Here is a 20861-nt window from a genome sequence, read left to right on the forward strand (position 1 = left end):
TTTTACTGTTAGGATTTAGAAGACATTTGTAGAATCCCCAGAAGCAAAGATTTTTGTTAAAAATGTTCGCTTAAAAAAAACTCTGTGCACTCGGTGCCGCGCTATGAGCTTGTATATCTGCTATTCTTTGATAGCCAAAGTGACACAGATGCGTTCCCGGATTCAATGGGTTAAAATGGCTGAAGTGGTCTTTTTCCTATACATGGCTGCCCAGACATTCCACTTTCAAGTCTAGAAGCGAGGAAAAGTGAACACGTCCAGTTACTAAAGGAGAGGATCGTCCAGTTGAAGCAGCAGATGTCAGGTGACCACCAGCTTCCAGGTAATAATAGCACGTCAAGACGCCTGCATTCACGTCAGTGGTTCTCGAACCTTTACATTTCAAGGACCGAGAGTATGGAAATGGAATGCAAATGGACTCTTGCGGGTCCACTTTGTTGCTGTCGGGCAGAAACCTTTAAAAAATACAAATAAATAAATAATGTCCTACTTGATCATAACTACAGCGTCACACATGTTTTGAGCTTGTAGATCTGCTGCTTTTGCTATTTTTGTAGCCCTGGTCCAGAGCGTTAGTGAATTCTCTCTAACGCCCTGCCAGGCGCACTGCTCTGCTCATAGACCGAAAATTCCAGTGGTCAATATAAATGACCATTGACCAGATCTGTAGAGGGTGCAGTGTAGTAAATAAAATAATTTCCGTCTGGCGGACACATTTTATTTTCTTGCCCAAAAAGTGGCAGAGCGTCACTAACGCTCTGGACCAGGGCTACTATTTTTGAAATTTGAGTCTCAAAAAGTAACCGTTTTGGACATACAGTATGAGGTTTCCACCCGACAGACACGATTTGCTTTCATTTGTATACTCTCACAGTTACAGACCTGTAAAAGGTCCATTTAGAACCCTCACCTCCAAGGAACCCTCTGAGGGTCCCTGGACCACACTTTGAGAACCAGTGCTGTAGGTCAATGCATGTGGCACATGTATACATATTTACACTCTGCAATGTAGCCTCGCACCGCCAGGCCCACTGGCCAATGACACGATGCAATGCTGCTGTTGCTAGGCGATACTTTTTCCAAAACAAGCATGGTCCTCCTTAGCAGCTGGCCTACTTTAAAGAAATCTATATTCAAGACTTTTATGTTTTTGCAGTGTTCTGTGTATTCATTCAGGGTGTTAAAGTCACACCGTCTAACATTCGTTGTGCTAGTCTTTTTAACTGCTCTTGTTAGCTCCGTTGTCATTACAGGTGTTTGTCTATACGGAAGTACCGTTCAAAAAGGGATGCCGCAGGGTCCTAGCGCTCTAGGATATTTTGGAACGCGACAATAAGTTGTCGGAAACAGTATTTATTAACATAAAAAATACATAGATTTCCGGTGCCCACGTCATTTTGGTGCGAGTGTCTGGGGCACACACTCGCAAATAAGAGTAGTGTTTAATATTGTTGAGAGAAGTTGTCAAAAAACACATTTATGTTGAATGGTTATTGTGAAAAAATATACCTACATACATACATACGTTCATGCATATGAAATATGCATGAACGTTGAATGTGTTGAACGAACACATGTTGAATGTGAGACAGTAGTAGTTCATTAAAATAATTAAAGATATTAGAAAAGACTATAGAGTACCAAAGTCCTGACGTCACTCCCACTACTCCTGGGTCACGGGCGCAGCGTTATTTTTTGTATTGGAAATCCCGTAGAGAAATCTTAGTTCGGATCATATAAGAACTGTGTTCCAAAAAATAAACAAACCTGGTGTTTATTTTTGGAATTTTTTTTTATTTGAATCGTGAAAAGGTAACAGTTTTGGACATATGAGGTTTCCTTTCCATCCGTCAGAGAGGATATGCGTGATGGCAGGACCTCAACTCCTGCACTCAGAATGTGTGTTGGATCATTCAGCATCTTCTCTCCCCGAGCACAGATGTTTCATATAAAAGACTGAAGATAGTTCTTTAATTTAAGGGATTTAAAATGGTTGATTACTGAGACTCCTTTGGGCTCTATGTAAATACATTTTGTTTTCTTTTGGAACTGGAACTGTGTCCTAGCCTGTTTCTTTGGCAGCGTTTGGATTCACTTTACATTTTTTTCGATGACTGAGACAACATACTCTACGCAGTCTTTGTTTTTCCTAGGATGGCATGCGGACATTAGTGCTCGTTCAGTTTCACTCTACATCCCGTTTTTCTTTTTTCATGATTTCTTTTTTTGTCGGACTGCAGATCTAAAATAGCAGATCTACAAGCTCACAAACGTGACATGTTTTGATCTTGTAGATCAGCTATTTGTTGCAGAATCTTCGCCCTCCCCCAGAATAGGGACACTTTTGATTGATTGAATACTTTATCAACATTTTGCAAAGACAAGCACAGGGAAGTACAGTTCAATACAAGTTCTGTTAAACGGATTTTAAACCCAAGAAAGCACTATGGCTTGTTTCCATTGGGGTCCTTTATACTCAATTTATCGAAAACACTAGGGTTTGTGTGGTTAATCCTGCCTCTCCTGTATGTAATCCGGTGCTGTTTTGCATTTCATTGTGTTTCTCCTCCACAGTCTTTGTGATCTGCAAACTGGGGAATGACTCCCAGAAGGCAGTGCAGGTTCTGGAGAAGATGAGCGGATCGGAGTTGGAGGAGATCGCTGCCAAAGACATCAGTGGGGGTCTAACGGCCTGGGCGCTGAAGATAGACCCCTCGTTTCCACAGTATTAACTTGCTCAAGCTACTTGGAATAAAGCTACTTTATCTATATGTCTTGTCGTCTTGTGTTATTTAGTGATCCCCACCGTCCTACGTTTTTCCTGTCTACATTTGTTAAAACACTTAGACACTATATTGCTGCTGTCGGGCAGAATCCTCCTATATTTTTCATATGAGGTTTATTTCCACCCGACAGAGACACTATACTTCATTGACCTGTGTGCCCCAGGGGTCTATACTATACCTGATTCACTGACAATCACGTAGATCTACGCGAACCTATTTAAAGCCGCCACGTGCCAATCGTGTAGATCTATTTTTTATATACATTTTTTTCCAATTTGACCCAAAGACCAAGGAGATATGATTTTTCGAAGATCTAGACTCCTATCCACTTCCTTGTTAACTTAAAACTTAAAAATTCTGTATCTCGGCTCCTGAGTACTTTTTTTTCAATGAAAAACTGGCACTGGCTAAAAAAATATGAAAATACCTCTGGCAGTTAATGGGGTACTAGGCCCCCTTCCCTCTACTTCAAAGCTCTTCATCAAAAATAGCAGTCGCAATGCGACGTGTTTTGAGCTGGATCTTTCGCTGAATGTTTTCCCCAGAATGGGGATGCTAAGGGTTCATGTGGTTAGCATTGTAGTGAGTTATTTGAGAATTTAGTATTTTGGTTTGATGTTTTTGTTATGGAAAAATATTGACCAAAGTTTGATTTGATGACTTCGTTTGGCAGGTCCTAAGACGTGTTATTTCAGATCATCAATGGAATGAGAGATTTAAAAAAATGCACAAACATTTCTTTTCCCTAAATAGAATTCCTCTTGTCTGATTTGATAAAGTATTGAGTATCAGGTTATAAATCAACTATAAATCGTAGCAATAGCAACGCATACCCATTGTGAGCTTGTAGATCGGCTATTTTCAAATGGCTAAAATGTATATAGGGTGGTTAATGTATGTTTTGTAATAATAATCTAAATCTACAAAGTAACTAGTAACTAAAGTTTTCAAATAATTGTCGAAAAGTACAATATTTGCCTCTGAGATGTAAATTAAAAATACCTCTAAATTGTACTTGAGTAGAGTACTTGAGTAAATGTACTTAGTTACTTTACACCACTAGAGTAAAAAAAAATCTCAGTACTTCACTGTGCGAGGACGTGGTGGGAGTAAAACTTTTTTGTACGCAGAAGTTGAAATAACGGTAAAGAAAGGGGCATGCGCATTGCTCCGAGGGCCATTGGAGGCGCCATTGCTTTTTTCCCACAGACTGTAGTTCCAATGTTCTTGCTCTCACATGGAAACACACGTATGTGAAGACAATAAAAACTACAAGTCCCAGGAGGGGGTGCCGTTGTCTCTCTGCTCCTTTTCACAGACTGTAGTTCCAATGCTCCTGCCCTCGCATGGAAACGCGTGTGTGAAGGTAATTAAAAACTACAAGTCCCAGGAGAGGGCGGTGTTGTATCTCTTGCGCCTTCTTTCTCCGTCAAGCAGGGGGAGCAGGGTTGCCATGTCGGCTTATTATAAGTGACTTTGCGCTTGTTTTTATGTGTAGTTGCAAATATTGGTTAGTTGCGATTTATTTATTTATTTTGGCTTGTTTCTAAAGTGCAGTTGTCTATTTGGGCTTGTTTCTAAAGTGTAGTTGTCTATTTGGGCTTGTTTCTAAAGTGTAGTTGATTATTTGGGCTTGTTTCTAAAGTGTAGTTGCTTATTTTGGCTTGTTTCTAAAGTGCAGTTGCTTATGTAGGCTTGTTTAAAAGTGTATTTGATTATGTAGGCTTGCTTCCAAATGTATTTTTTATTATTTAAACCAGTGGTTTTCAAATATTTTCATGAATGTAATAGAATGTTTTTATTTTTTAATATTCCAAATATTCCACATTTTATTGCAAGAGTTTTGGAAAATAGCAGATCTACAAGCTCACAATTCGTCGCACTGCATTGGCTAAATAGTCAGTGTGTGTTTAAAGTACTCGAGTCATGTGGCCTAGTTGATTCTTTTTGGGTTGTTTTCCTAGACCCGCGGTTGCTTGTTTCTCCCACACAATGTGGCAACGCCGAAGCAGGGGGAGTAGTCACAGCTGGAGGGATAATAAGATGCGCATGAATTTATACAATCTGGCAACAACCGCGAATAAAAAGATAAGCGTAAGGGACGACGACACATCATCAAAGTTGTTTGTTTAACGTGTGTTATTATGTTGTTGCATGTACGCGTAGACCTATAGTTTACTTTAGACTTTATACAAAGTTGACTGAATAAATAAACTCCAGAGGAAAAGACTCCCGCTTTCTTTCGTTCACTTTTTTCTGGTGTAAAACTGCTGTAAGTTTTGTGTCGCTCAGTTTTTAAGTTACAATGGAAAGAAAACCTCCCTCCGTCCAGAGCCAAGGTAAGAGTTCAAACGCTTAGTTTAAACTTTTTTTTTTTTTTTTTTTACTTAACAGACCGTTGACGTGGAAAGAAACATGTTTTTTTTTTTGTATTATTATTTTTATTGTGTGCGCGTGCGTGCGTGCGTTTGTGTGTGTGTGTGTGTGGACTCTTTGGAGGTTCTTGTATAACTTGTTTTGCTGTACTTGGTGGTTCGGGTCTCTAGTCTCTTCTCTCTCGTCGCTTCGGTTCTGCCAGCAGCAGATCCAATCGAAAGTGGGAGGGGTCTCCAGATGTTTCAAGAAGTAGAAGAAGAAGAAGCCTTGATTCCAGATGTTGAATTCCTGATTCTTGTTGTAAACATTCAAACAAAAACCTATAGGCTACTACTACACTACAAGCAAAGCAGTGGTTCTCAAAGTGGGGTAATCCAGGGCAATTTAGAACCCCCTCAAATCCAATCGAAAGTGGGAGGGGTCTCCAGATGTTTCAGACAAGAAGCCTTGATTCCAGATGTTGCTCTGAGTTTGAATTCCTTGATTCTTGTTGTAAACGTACAAAAATCAATACTGGGCTACAGCAGTGATTCTCAAAGTGGGGTCTCAGGGCAATTTAGATGACATGTAAGGGTCAATTTAGGGTTCTAAATTGACCCTTACCAGTTTGAAACTCTGACAGTATACACAAGGAACCAAATGGACCTGTTAGGTCCATTTGGTTCCTTTTGTATACTGTCAGAGTTAAGGGAGGACCTGGAAATGTAAAAGTTTGAGAACCACTAGGCTACAGTATAACTCTTGTTTATTCACCCTCTAAAGCAACATTTGACACTTTATAAAATGTTTCGTCAGTCTGAAATTTGTAATTATTACAACTTCAGCAAAGTAAAAAGAGACAGTTCTATAATGTGTATTGATAGTGTTGTCGAGTCCCTTTTCACCAACTCTCTTCTACACCCTACACGCTGTGGTCTTACAAAATAACAGTGGTGATTGCCTTGTAATTTGCACCAATCATTCTTTGTGTGTGTTCAAGTGTATATGAATACCTTTTTGTGTTTTTTTTTTTATCGCTTTACCAAAATAGCTGTGTGTGTGTGTGTGTGTGTGTGTGTGTGTGTGTGTGTGTGTGTGTGTGTGTGTGTGTGTGTGTGTGTGTGTGTGTGTGTGTGTGTGTGTGTGTGTGCGTGCGTGCGTGCGTGCGTGCGTGCGTGCGTGCGTGCGTGCGTGCGTGCGTGCGTGCGTGCGTGCGTGCGTGCGTGCGTGCGTGCGTGCGTGCGTGCGTGCGTGCGTGCGTGTGTGCGTGCGTTGGGGTGACAGGCTTCCTGTGGTCGGAGTGGATTACTGACTTCAGCAAGGAGACGGAGAACCAGTCCAAGATATGAAGGTTTGGAATGAGCGGTGATTTACTGCACGAAGACGCCTTGGGAGAAGACGTTCTTCTCTCTCTCTCCATCATCCATCCTGAGTGAAACCAACCACCACAGGAGATGAGCTGTCATCATCACACCTTCGTCTGAGCTCCACCCACGACCACATCTGTCCAGCGTGACATCACGCCGATGACGCTAGATGCGATGCGAGAGTGCGGTCTAGGTCGGGTCTCCTCCTCCTGAATCGCTGCCCTCCACACTCTCCTGTCTAGCATCGCAGGGTCCTGAGCTCCGCAGTGTTGTTGGCTAAGCTGTGGCCCTTCTTGCCCTTTTCCTGGCTTTGCCCTGCATGGGTTAGGCTCCCACAGCTTTTGCCACTATAGTTCCGGTGGGTGCCTGTGACACCGATGAGAACAAGGTCCGGTTCCGGCACGGGCGCGGTAGAACCCATGCTGCATCCTCCTCGCCCGACGACTCCCTTGAGGACATCGGAGGTCCTCCTCTCCCTCGTTCGCAGAGGTCCAGCGGCGGCGGTCGGTTCCGCCAGGTGCCCCCGCCCCCACTAGTATCAGACATCCAAGTTTCACCACCTCCAGACAAACTCCAATGTCTGCCTCCTCTCCCCCTGCCCTCCCTCGAGCCTACCTCCACTCTCTCCATCCGCAGCAGCAGCAGCAGCACCACCCGCCGCCGCCGACGCCGTCCTCTCCGCCGCCGGCGCCGCGCCCCGCCGCCCCGCTGACCCCGTCCCCGTCCCCCAGCCCGCCGGCAGGCCCGGCCTCGGGCCCCCTCGTCCTGTACACGCGGCTGTCCAATGGCAGCCACAGCCACCACAGCGCTCCCAGCCCCACCAACTCCCGCAGCTCCTTGTCGGGCTGCTGCGGCGGCGTGTCGTTCCTGCTCCAGATCGGCCTGACGCGGGAGACGGTGAACCTGGAGGCCAGCGACCTGTCGCTGTCCTCCGTCAAGGACCTGGTGTGTTCCATCGTCGACCAGAAGGTAAGAAATCGTCGTCTCGCTCAAAACCACACTCCGGTTAGCATTTCGTCGCTGTCGGGCAGAAACCTCCTATCTCCATATTCTAACTTTTTTTGTGTATTTTTTTCTCGTAAATTGCATGCTACAGTCAGGGTTGCCAGATCTGCTTATTATAATTTCCCCGCAAGATTTAATTTGAAAATAGCCGATCTACAAGCTCACATCGCGACGCGTTGTGAGCTTGTAGATCGGCTATTTTCAAATAGCTGATGTATATGTTAAAGTGCACATGTGGCCCATAGTCGCTTCTTTTGGTCTGGTTTTCCTAGACCTGGTTGCTTGTTTCTCTCACAGAATCTGGCAACACTGTCGCACAAAAGCATCAAAAGTAGCAGATCTACAAGCTCGAAACGCGGCGCGTTTCGAGCTTGTAGATCTGCTACTTTTGATACTTTTGAATTTTAACCCTGAAAAGTCAAATTTTTTGGACATATGAGGTTTCCACCCGAGAAGAGACGATTTGTACCGTTACTCTCAGCCATAGCGGCGGTGGCTCAGGAGGTACAGATAGGCGCTTGGGAGAAACAGAAGGTTCCCCTGTTTGGTTTGATGGTCTGGCTGTGTGTCGAAGTGTCCTTGAGCAAGGCACTGAACCCCCTAACTGCTCCCCGATGGTGTCTTGCATGGTTTGGTTTTCCTCCATTGTCAGGGTGTGAATGTGTGTACGAAGTGGTGAACGTAATGCACAATGTAAAGTGATCTGGATAAAGGCCTTGGAAAAATGCACCGTTTATAATTCACAGTTAACCACGTGAATGTGAAAGTAGACGATCTACAAGCCGCGTTGCGAAACGTTGTGAGCTTGTAGATCGGCAATTGTTTTGGAGGGAAACAAGGAGGGGGAGGCCTAGTACAGACCCCTGGTAGACTCTGGTCAACAAATAATACAGGGTTTCAGAGGTTAAACTGCTTTGATCTGGATAAAGGCGTTGGAAAAATGCACCATTTTATAATTCACAGTTAACCACGTGAATGTGAAAATAGCCGATCTACAAGCCGCGTCGCGAAGCGTTGTGAGCTTGTAGATCGATCGGCAATTGTTTTGGAGGGAAACAAGGAGGGAGGCCTAGTACAGACAGAGGTTAAACTGCTTTGGAAAAATATTTTCCTTTTTATGGAGCATCCTCCACTAAAACAATGTTCTGTGTGGAAGGACCACACGCTCCTATAAGTCCTTTTGCTTGAGTAGGCTTGCAAGTGGCAGAAGTTGAAAAGGTCTCCGAAAAAACACATGTATTCAAACTGTAATTAACTTGTTTTCGAAGGCAGCGGGGCGAAACGCACTGGTGGATATTTGGTCTTCTTCATGTGCCCGTATTCTTTTGTTTGGGTTTGGTTTTCTTAAAAATGCACACATCTGGGTCTCATGCCCCCGGAATGAGACAAAAAAACGCCACAGAAGTTCTTCTGATGCTGCTCCTGCTATAAGGTTTATGGTCTAGTAGTAGTAGCACCAGTTTACATTGTGGCATTGTGGAGCTAGCTAACACACACACACACACACACACACACACACACACACACACGCACACACGCACACACGCACACACGCACACACACACACACACACACACACACACACACACACACTGCGTGTGCATAATATGCACACATGGCTGCTTGCACATATACACACATTCAGCTACTCAGTGGTCTAGCGTGGTCTACAGACATCCTTGATGTCATCGTTAAGCTTATTTTCTGTTGTAACATCGCCAGACGGCTGGTCAAGGCACGAGGACATCCCCCTGAACTGCACGTACATCATGTCTGATGGCAGGCTAGCGTTCAAGGTTCAAAGTTCTTTATTGTTACATCTTGTGTACCCGCGGTACATAAGAGTAAAAAAAAAAAAATGTGTTAGGCTTCTCTGACATTGCAGCAGCATAGTAGCAGTTATAAACAACCCTAAATATGGGGAATACATATAGTGGATATTAGCTTTTGGTGGAGACGGGAGAGGCAGTCTGAAGTAGGCAGATTCGTCTGGTTTCCAGGCTAAGTCTGAAATGCATGGAACCAGCTTCATGCTTGTCTCTTTTTGCTGACAGTTGGTAATGTTGACACTTGGACTGTGGCTTTTGTTGCGTTTGCAGGCTACATTTCTGTGGGTTTCAGAAACAGACATGTGTGAAGTAAGGCTGGGGAGGTAGGAACCTGTTGGATCTAACCTGCTGGATCTAAGAAGTTGTGAGATGGTTTAGACTGCCCAGAGGAGATGATTAACTTTTGGGTCGAAAAAAAGTGACAATCAAAGGTCAAGGTCAAAGGGACATAATGACTCATGCAGTATCTCAGAAACAGAGAGACGTAGAAATATGAAGAGATGTTGGTTTTAGGCTTTTTCTGATTGACAATAGAATCGTATATCTCCGATTAAGGTATAGATAGGATTTGGATTGTGATTCTACTAAATGTAACATAATAATGTTAAACGGAATGTGATGATGCTGTGTCACACTAAAGCAGCACAGACACTTTTAAAAGGAAGCCGTTGTTTGAAAAGAGGCATTGTTATGAAAATCAATCGTTTCAATGTTTCACCTTTTGGCATCTGGGTAAAAAAACGCATAATATTCCCAAATACAAGAGGTTACGGTTTTGTTCTGTTTTACGCTTAAAGACTGTGCGTGATGGCATTCATTGACTTCACTGAGCTCTGTGCTATAGCCTACTATGACATAACTTTACTCCACCTGTAATAGATGGTGGAGGCTTATTTACTCCAATAACGGTCTCTTATTGAACTCCACACATCTCAAGTAAATGTCTCCGTCTCGGCAAGCCACTCAAAACCAAATAAACATAATTATGCAATCCCTTTCGCAACTCCCATTTATGTAATTCCTCTAACACTCATGCATAGTAAATCTTTACGATATGACATGATCCTCCACCCGTCCCCCGTCCCCCTCCTGCTCCCGCCGACCCCTGGCAATCTTACCGTGTATCAGCGATTTATTTGATACTTTATAGACATGAATCACAATGTGAAAAATAGAATCGCCTTAACCCATTAAGACCTGGGACGCATCTGTGTCATTTTTTGATTTAGAATCTAACGGCATTATTTTACACTTTGGCTATTCAAAAATAGCAGATATACAAGCTCATAGCTTGGTTCATAGTTCATGAACTGGTAGATCTGCTATTTTTGAAAAATCGTGAAAATGTGTGCAAATCTTTAAATATATATATTTTTAAAGCGAACATTTTTAACTCAAATCTTTGCTTCCGGGACCCCCTGGAACAAAATATTTTGAGATGGGGGTCCGCGGCCAAATACACTGATACACTGATATAGCAACATACGTTTTTCAGAATACTGTCGGGATTTAGGAGACATGTAGAATCGGCTTCAGGTCTTAATGGTCCTAGTTGGTCATTTGTACAGGTTTGGCACCTTCAGGTGCGTTTCTTTCTTCTATTTTTTTTTAATAGATATTTTGGGTCTTTTTTTGCCTTCTATTATAGATATATAGCAGACTGACAGGAAATGGGGAGAGAGATGGGGGGGGGGGGGGGGTGACATGCAGCAAAGGTCGTCGGGATCGGGACTTGAACCCACACCGCTGTCAGGCTGGATTAGCAGCCTAGGTGCCCAGACGGCTACGCCAGCCGCCCGGGCCTCTTCTTTTTTTAACCCATTAAGTCCGGGAACGCATCTGTGTCATTTTAGATTTCTTTGGCTATTCAAAAATAGCAGATCTACAAGCTCATAGCGCGGCACTCGTGCCGCGCTATGAGCTTGTAGATCTGCAAAAAAAAAATTTACCGTAAAAAATATATTTTTATATATTTTTTTCAAAAATCTGTTAGTATTTAGAAAACATATTAAGAATCGGACTCAGGCCTTAATGGGTTAAGATATGTTTTGGGCTTTTCTGCCTTTAATGATTGTACACAGTAGAGAGAGACAGGAGACGGGGAGAGAGAGATATAGGGAGTGACGCGCACCTCGCTGTCAGGAAGCATTAGAGCCTATACATGATATGCGCCTTAACCGCTAGGCCAGCGGCGCGGCTTCAAGTGCGTTGTTTAATTTGAGTTTTAATACTGCATATATGGAACTGTCATCATCAGATATTAAAAGATGAATCAGATCTGTTTAGAGTTAGCTCAGATTCAGCTCTGAATTGAGCTCGTTCGTCGACGACGTATGTTCATGCTTTCAGTGGTGGAAAGTAACTAAGTACATCTACTCAAGTACTGTACTTAAGTGAAATGTTGAGGTATTTGTATTTTACATGAGTATTTCCAATTTCCAATACTTTTACTTCTACTCCACTACATCTCAGAGGCAAATATTGTACTTTTACCTCCACTACAATTATTTGAAAACTTACTAGTTACTTTTTAGATTTGGATTATTATTATTACAAAACATACATTAACCACTTCAGCCCTATATACATTTCGGCACTTTGAAAATAGCCGATCTACAAGCTCACAATGCGTCGCGACGCAACGCATTGTGAGCTTGTAGATCTGCTATTTTCAAATAGTAGGGGGTACTAAGTGAAAAATCGTTACGCGGCGGATAAAAGCATGAAATTTGATACAGATGTCCCTTGGGTCATCCTAAAACATCCTAGAAGGGGTGCCCAAAAAAATCTTAAACAGGAAGTGAGTTATGGACAAAATCCAAAATGGCCACCTAAACTGTTGACCGTTGACTCAAAAGACAACAAAATAATCTCCAAAAAGCATAAAATGTGGCACACATGTCCCTTGGGTCATCCTAAGACATCCTAGAAGGGGTGCCCCAAAAAATCTGAAACAGGAAGTGAGTTATTGACCAAATTGAAAATGGCCGCCTAGTGTTGTCGATTGACTCAAAAGACAACTAAAGAATCTCCAAAAAGTATAAAATGTGTCACACATGTCCCTTGGGTCATCCTAAGACATCCTAGAAGGGGTGCCCAAAAAAGTCTTCAACAGGAAGTGAGTTATTGACTAAATTGAAAATGGCCGCCTACAGTGCTGGCGATTGACTCAAAAAGCCTATAGAATCTCCAAAAAGCATACAATTTGGCACATATGTCCCTTGGGTCATCCTAACACATCCTAGAAGGGGTGCCCAAAATAATCTGAAACAGGAAGTGAGTTATTGACTAAATTGAAAATGGCCGCCTACAGTGTTGAAAGATGATGCAAGATACCTAAAGAATCTCATAAAAGCATGAAATGTGGTACAAATGTCCCTTGGGTGATCTGAACGCATCCTACAAGGGGTGCCCAAAAAGGTTTTAAACAGGAAGTGACCGCCTAAAGCAGTTGACACAAAAGAAAACGTCATAGACGTCATAAAAGTGTATAATTTGGTACGTACATTGAGTGCTTCTTAATATATCCTAGAAGAGGTTATTTATTTGCTTGTTTATTAAACTTTTTAGGAAGGGACCATGTTGAAGAAATTCTAAATGGCTGTTTAAACAGTTGACCATGGCAGTCTGCATATTATGCAGACTCAATACGACAGGTTATGCAGTGCATAACCTGCCGTATTTTGTAGTCTACCTTCTGTTTTCATTTCTACATCACTTATTCATTTTACTTTCTGCATTATTTTTTTATTGTACTCTTTGAATCTTCTTTATTTATCTAACTCTCTGCATATTCTTATTTTACTCTCTGCATCTTATTTATTTTGCACTCTACATCTTCTTGCTTGTTTTACACTCTATCTTCTCATGTATTTTCTTCTTGATCATTACTGTTTTTTTGTGATTAGTGTTTAGTAACTACATGTATTCATGTGTGCCATTTCGCAATTACCAGCACATTGGCATAATGCTCTGCAAGGTAACCCAGCATCCCGGCATCTACACTTTCTCGAACAGAAGGGCTCAGCTTTGCAGCCACACTTGAGTTCTCTACAAACTTAAGCAGCCTCTGGCAAGAGTGTCCATAAAGGTGTCCACGAATCAGCGACTTTAATCCATCCATATTTGTCAGGAGATGGTAGAGATTGCATAGCTTTCAGGCTTCTGGACCAAATGCCAGATTGGCTGCTCGATTTGAATATTGTAGCAGTGCAGCCCGTGTGGGAGGAGTGTTTTCCATTGAGAGACTATTAAAACTTTTTTTGGCACCCCTTAGGATGCATTCAGATCACCCAAGGGACATTTGTACCAAATGTCATGCTTTTATATGAGATTATTTTTAACTTTTGCATCATCTGTCAACACTGTACACGGCCATTTTCAATTTAGTCAATAACTCACTTCCTGTTTCAGATAATTTCAGGCACCCCTTCTAGGATGTCTTAGGATGACCCAAGGGACATGTATGCCAAATTGTATGCTTTTATGAGATTCTTTAGTTGTCTTTTGAGTCAATCGACAACACTGTAGACGGTCATTTTCATTTTTGTCAATGACTCACTTCCTGTTTACGATTTTTCTGGGCACCCCTTCTGGGATGTCTTGGGATGACCCAAGGGACATGTATGCCAAATTGTATGCTTTTATGAGATTCTTTAGTTGTCTTTTGAGTCAATGGATAACACTGTAGGCGGCCATTTTCAATTTTGTCAATAACTCAGTTCCTGCTTAAGATTTTTTTGGGCACCCCTTCTAGGATGTCTTAGGATGACCAAAAGGACATGTGTGCCAAATTGTATGCTTTTATGAGATTCTTTAGTTGTCTTTTGAGTCAATCGACAACACTAGGCGGCCATTTTCAATTTAGTCCATAACTCACTTCCTGTTTCAGATTCCTTTGGGCACCCCTTCTAGGATGTCTTAGGATGACCCAAGGGACATATGTGCCAAATTTTATGCTTTTTGGAGATTCTTTTGTTGTCTTTTGAGTCAACGGTCAACAGTTTAGGTGGCCATTTTGAATTTTGTCCATAACTCACTTCCTGTTTAAGATTTTTTTGGGCACCCCTTCTAGGATGTTTTAGGATGACCCAAGGGACATCTGTATCAAATTTCATGCTTTTATCCGCCGCGTAACGATTTGGCCATTTTTTGTGCTTAGTACCCCCTACTAAAATGATGTTGATCCATTTGAAAACTTGAAATGGGACATTCTGCATAATGGGTACTTTTACTTTCGGTACTTGAAGTACATTTTGATGCCAATACTTTTGTACTTTTACTCAAGTACATTTTGAATTCCGGACTTTTACTTGTAACGGAGTATTTCTATATATTGCAGTATTGATACTTTTTACTTAAGTAAAAAAATGTGGGTACTGTTTCCACCACTGCATGCGTTTATAACCCTTTGCACTTTTAGATTTCCGTTTCTCTCTGCCTCTGCAGCATATGCACTGTCTGGTTCACGGTGGCTGTGTCGGATTAATATTTGATCCAGCTTCTGAGTTAATGAAATGGCATCTCACCGTGGCATCTCACCAACGAGGATGAGCAGCACTCTATTTCTGCGTGTTTGATTGTCCTTGATTGAACCAGGCAAGATGGATTGAAAAATGCACTTTCATCACCATGCAGGATCGGGAAAGGCCACAGCCATGTTGGGGTCGTGAGATAATCATATATTACGGCTAAAGAAATTATTAGTCGACTAATGGTCATAGGAATTTGTTGATAATTTAATCAACACATTTGTAAAATTGTGATTGCTGGATATAATCATGCAGAGACCCAGACTTTTCAGGTTGGTGAAGTTGAGAACTGGACATTCTGATGTTGATTTCACAGTGGCTATTGGCCTGTATAGACTGGTATAATTAAATAGTCCCCCCAGGATTCCTCTGAGAAAAAGTCTTTATTCCGCAGACAACAATCCTGATTCTGCGGTGAACAATCCTTGATTCCGCCGCTTGACAACCTAACATTACCAAGTTATCAAGCTAAAATAGATTAAGTTTGAATAATCAAGTAAAACTCCTTTTATGAAATAGATACAATTAATTGCAATACCATTCTAAAGCACTGTGAAACAATGTGGAACCTAGTGATTGAGACAATGTTACTGGTTATAAAATAATGAACATTTTCTTTGTCCCTCTTGGGCAGATGTATTTTGCAGCATACGTTCAGGCATTGTAAGTGCAACAAAAACATACTATAATAAAAAAGGTTTTACGCACGCACGCACGCACGCACGCACGCACGCACGCACGCACGCACGCACGCACGCACGCACGCACGCACGCACGCACGCACGCACGCACGCATGCACGCACGCACGCACGCACGCACACTCTGTCACTCACTCTCTCCCTCTCACTCTGCCTCTGCCTCTGTCTGTCTGTCTGTCTGTCTGTCTGTCTGTCTGTCTGTCTGTCTGTCTGTCTGTCTGTCTGTCTGTCTGTCTGTCTGTCTGTCTGTCTGTCTGTCTGTCTGTCTGACAGTCTCTCTCTAACACACACATTATGCCCGTCGCTGTCAATCAAACTGCCCGTGTTATGACTGGTGCTGAATTCGCTGTGAAAAGCCTGCCGGTTTCCATTTTAAATCGGCGTCATTCACTTTAGAACCCGCCTTTTCCAAAACTATATCCACACACACACACACAATACAGCACATGCTAGCACGTTGCACACGACTTGTTTTCGTATCGGGACTGCGACCGGAATGAAAACTACAACAATTCTCCGTCATTCTGCTTGTTTTCTGTATTTCGCGAACGGCTGAGAAATCCGCGAGCGGCCGAGAAATCGGTTGCAGCGTCCGAGGATCGCGGTATCCCGGGGGGGGGGGGGGGGGGGTGTAATAATTAAAGGGTTGTAAGGGGACAGCCCTATCATATCGTCTCTGTCAGGTGGAAACATCATTATGTTCAAAACTGTTACTTTTCTGAATTCAAATTAAAAAAGCGCAAAAGTAGCAGATCGACAAGCTCAAAACACGTCGCTTCCCGCCGCGTTTACAGCTTGCAGATCTGCTACTTTTGTGTGACGCTGTAGTATGATCAAGTAGGGGACGTTAATTTACGAAAAAACACAAACATTTAGTGTATGGAAATAAGAGGTTTCTGCCCGACAGTGACAATATATATATATCTCTGCTGTCCGGCAGGAACCAGATAACTCCAAAATGTTCATTTTTCAGGAAATGGAAAAAAAAGTGGAGTTAGGAGGTTTTGTTCATCATTGATAAAAACAGCTGAATAGACCATATTCATACGGCGGCCATGTTGCTATTAAGTCAATGAAGTGCCACCCCGGTTGCCAAGGCAACGGGGTGGCACTTTCGAAATTCCAAAATGGCCGTCCGTGTGAATATGGTCTATGGACCTCCAAGCTCACAATGAGGTTGGAGGTCAAAAGGGGGTGGAGCCTGGAGTCAGCAGCAAAACCAGCTAACTCCGGTGGACACCGGTTTAGCGGAAAATTTGAGGATCCAGTGGAGTTAGCTGGTTTTGTCAGAAGCGCTTTTTAATGCTTTTCATTTGTTCAATATTGTTTTTTACCAACACACAGACGTAAAGGGTGTTCAATGACCCTGATTTATGGCAGTGGTTCTCAAAGTGGGGTCCGGGGACCCCCAGGGGTCCTTGAGGGAGTTCCAGTGGGTCCCCAGCTAAATGATGGATAGTTAGGAACCAAATGAACCCTTATGGGTCTGTGACTCTGAGAGTGTACAAATGGAACCAAATGGACCCTAACGGGTCCATTTGGTTCCATTTGTACACTCTCTGAGTTAAATTAACTTTGATTTTACAATATAAATTGGGGTGCCAAATGCCACTAAATGGGGGTCTGTAGCCCTAATGCATGTCAATCTGGGGGTCCTAAAAATTAAAATGGTTGAGAATCACCGCTAGAGCCATACAATTCTTCTCTTATGCGGGTCCCTGGCGGGTCTTTTCAAATGGGGGTCCGCGGGCTAATAAGAGTCAATTTGGGGGTCCTTGACATGAAAAAGTTTGAGAAACACTGATTTATTGAAAAAAAAAAAGCAAAAGTGTCAAAATAGAGTGGTTTCTGCCGGACAGCAACGATATAAAAAAAAGATGTATAATTAAAAAAGGTTAATAATGTGGAGCAAGGTTATATGGAAGAAGCTCTTGTTAAACCACCAGTGAAAGTAAAGACAGTCAAAGAGTCTGTGTGTCCTTTAGCTTTTCCAACGTTGGGCCAAGTTGACATTCCAGAGGACCGGGGTAATGTTGTTGTTCTTTATGAGGTCTGCTGATTCTCACTAGCTAGTTATGAACAAGTTCTGGTCGGCAGAGCAGAAAATCTCATCACTACTCATATTTACATGGACCCTCTGTATACTGTGTAATGCATTGGAACTGACGCAAGAATCTGTTGTGTGTGAGAGACGCGAGTTACAGGAAAAAGGGGTGGGAATGGCGACGCTTTTGAAGAAAGTGCTTAAGACCTGAGGCGATTCTTAAAAATGTTTTCTAAATCCTAACAGTTTTTTTGGAAAAAAAAAATCAAAAATATTTTTTTCAATATTTTTCAAAAATAGCAGATCTACAAGCTCATAGCGCGGCACTCGGTGCCGCGCTATGAGCTTGTATATCTGCTATTTTTGAATAGCCAAAGAAATCTAAAGTGACACAGATGCGTTCCAAGTCTTAACGGCTTAACCACTTTGTTTGAACCCTACACACGGAAAAATAAAGGTGCCAACTGGGAACCAAAACTGGTTCTTCAGAGTGATGGCATAGAAGAACCATTTTTTTGGTCCCAGAAAGAACCTTTCAGACAATTTTTTTTAATGGTTCTATAAAGAACCCAAACCCCCTTAAACCGTATAAACTTCATCAACCCGGCTGAAATGTGTTTGTCAAAAGTAGCCGATCTACAAGCTTGTAGATCTGCTATTTTTTTTAAAGAGTTCAAAGGTTCCTCAAAGAACTTTTGACTCAAAAAAGTTCTCTAGAACTAGATGAGGAACATGAAGAACCATTCACTAGATCAAATGGTTCTTTAGTAGTTGATGGTTCTTTGTGGAACCATATAGCCTTTTTTAAAGAACCATTTAAGAACCATTATTTTTCTGTGTGTAGTGTCACTATTCTGACCTTTGTGGGGGGACATTCTGCAAAAATAGCCGATCTACAAGTTTTTGGACACGATATAGGGTGCTTAAAGACCATCAGGGGCAGCAAATTTAAATTCATGTTATATATCTAGAGATCTGCTATAGGATGAGGGCTTGTTTTAGTCTTTATCGTTATATGAAGGGACGTTGACACACATGCAGAATGACAGCTGTTTATATACTGTATAACGGCGTATTACCATATAAGTACGGTGTAACTCAGTACGGTGCAACGCGATGCTGTATCATTTATCATGTATCGTCATGGGAACTCGTCTTTTTGGGGTAAAGCTGGTACATGAATTAGGAACATGTGTCCGCTTGATCATCCCATCCATCATCGTGACATGTACACCTAATACATCATATGATACACACACACACACACACACATATCGCACACCTCCACGTGTACTTTGCAGTGTATTTCTCATTCTGGTCCACTTGTGTGAATGGCAAGGCGGGTGCAAGTGAGAGCACACTGCCTGAAGAACTGTCTCATGAAATTTGCCCATATGGCTTTGATATCACTGGAAAATATAACCGGGCACTCTCTCTCTCTCTCTCTCTCTCTCTCTCTCTGCGCACAATTCCATCCATCCATCCCTGCCTCACTTCTTCTTCTTCTGCTGAAATATGCATGTAGTAGATGGTACGATTTTTTTAATTTTTTATATGGACAAGAAACCGACGGCCCTGCATCGATTTGGTTAAACTTTTTCTGCAGATGTGTTGCGTTGTGCATGCCATGTTGAATGCATGTCCCACTTTTTCATAGAAAATTCATGCCTTTCAAAGCGGTACTGTGTAACGTTTCTTTTATGAATACAATTTAATTTTGTCCACTCTGTTTGGTAGAGTATGTTAATACAATATAACTCATACAAGTGGGGTGGTTGTATTTTGTCTCCCTGCTCTTCTATTGAGACATTTAGATGGTGTCAAAGGTCATGTCTCGCCTAGACACAGGATCCGACATACATTTTGACCTGATGATCAAGATTCAATTTATCCCCTGAGCAAGCAAGCAGGCAGGCTCTTATTAAAAGCTCTGTTAAAAATGTCAGCACTTGCGCCGGAAACCGGGTTCAACTCCGTACGACTAGAAAAAGGAAAGTTACATACAGAGCAGCTTTAACTAAAACCCTGACGTTCTGAAACAGGAAAAGTCTTAAAAGTACAAGTCCGGACTGAATAACATATAGGCTCATTTTCCCACTTATATTGATCCCAAATGACTGGCCATGGGGTCTATTTGCAGAATTGCCCCTGTCGTCCAGTCTCCCCGTCAGTCCCCAGCAGGCCTCATAGCATAGAGTGGAGCCCATGAGCATATCGCTACTTATGCTATTTGTTGCGGTCAAAAGTGATTTTTTTTTTAATGAATCTGTTATTAGTTGTCGTTACACACGCATGTGTTGTCTATTGCAGTGGTTCTCAACCTGTGGGTCGGGACCCCCAAGGAGGGTCGCCCCACATGATTTTGGTAGGGTCCCCAGATGACAGTGAAGTGACAATTTAAGGACTTTTAAGATAATACCAAAAAAAAAAATACCATTACAGCATCAAAAGTCAACAAACTATACTATAAAAACGGGTCAAACATTTGCCAAATTGTCAAATAATATAAAAGAGGCAAAACATTTGAAAATAGCCGATCTACAAGCTCACAACGCCTCGCGTTGCAAGGCGTTGTGAGCTTGTAGATCTGCTATTTTTACAATATTTATCTGGGGGGGTCCCCAGTTCAAATATGATTATTTTGGGCGGTCACGGCCTGAAAAGGTTGAGAACCACTCGTCTATTGTTACGAAAATGTTATGAATAGCCAAGATACACGAATAGCCAAGATACAGATACAGAGTAAAAAATATTTTCCAAACGCAGCTGTGAATTTGAACTACTAGCGTTGCAGCAGTACAACGCAACAAAACATTGAATGCCAGAGCATTCATCGCGATCAGCGTTAAACCGTTGTCCTGCAGGACATGGTCTCTCTCTCTCTTCCAGCCCGCAAATTCAACTGGGGGGACGTTAAGCGATAATGTGCTGGACGCGCTATATCCTTGGTCACCTACCGGCGCGCTCCCCAGAGGGACTTGTCGGTTATTACACATTCCGCTCATCCCAGCCAGCCAGCCAGCCAGCCAGTCCAGGCATCCATCCAGCCCCACAGTGTTTCACTGACAGCTGGCCCAGGAAAAGCATCTCTCCTCTCCTCTCCTCTCCGGTCATGAAAAACACGTTGTGTTGTTTTTGGTGATAATCTGCATGGAGAGAGAGATGGTCTGTTTGGGACTGTGTTGTGTTGTTCTCTTCCGTCCAGGGACGTACGCTCCGCTCTGCTCTGACTGACTGACTGACTG

General features: G+C 42.5%; 2 protein-coding genes across 5 annotated transcripts in view; both read left to right on the forward strand.

The window, feature by feature from the left end:
• mocs3 (molybdenum cofactor synthesis 3) overlaps window positions 1-2739 on the forward strand; it is a 24090-nt gene extending 21351 nt beyond the window's left edge. The window contains exons 12-13 of the mRNA XM_080415145.1: window positions 215-322; window positions 2575-2739. Coding sequence (XP_080271271.1) covers window positions 215-322; window positions 2575-2732 — 266 coding nt within the window. The 3' untranslated portion in view covers window positions 2733-2739. The remainder of the gene's footprint in view (window positions 1-214; window positions 323-2574) is intronic.
• A 2085-nt stretch (window positions 2740-4824) lies between these two features.
• The window catches only part of prkd3 (protein kinase D3), a 125760-nt gene continuing 109723 nt past the window's right edge, over window positions 4825-20861 (forward strand). For all 4 annotated transcript variants that reach the window (XM_080413574.1, XM_080413575.1, XM_080413576.1 and 1 more), the window contains exons 1-2: window positions 4825-5125; window positions 6426-7477. In XM_080413574.1, the coding sequence (XP_080269700.1) occupies window positions 7085-7477 (393 nt within the window). In that variant the 5' untranslated portion in view covers window positions 4825-5125; window positions 6426-7084. The remainder of the gene's footprint in view (window positions 5126-6425; window positions 7478-20861) is intronic.

Source organism: Gymnoscopelus braueri, assembly GCF_963280865.1.
Source record: "Gymnoscopelus braueri genome assembly, chromosome: 19".
Lineage (NCBI taxonomy): Eukaryota > Metazoa > Chordata > Actinopteri > Myctophiformes > Myctophidae > Gymnoscopelus > Gymnoscopelus braueri.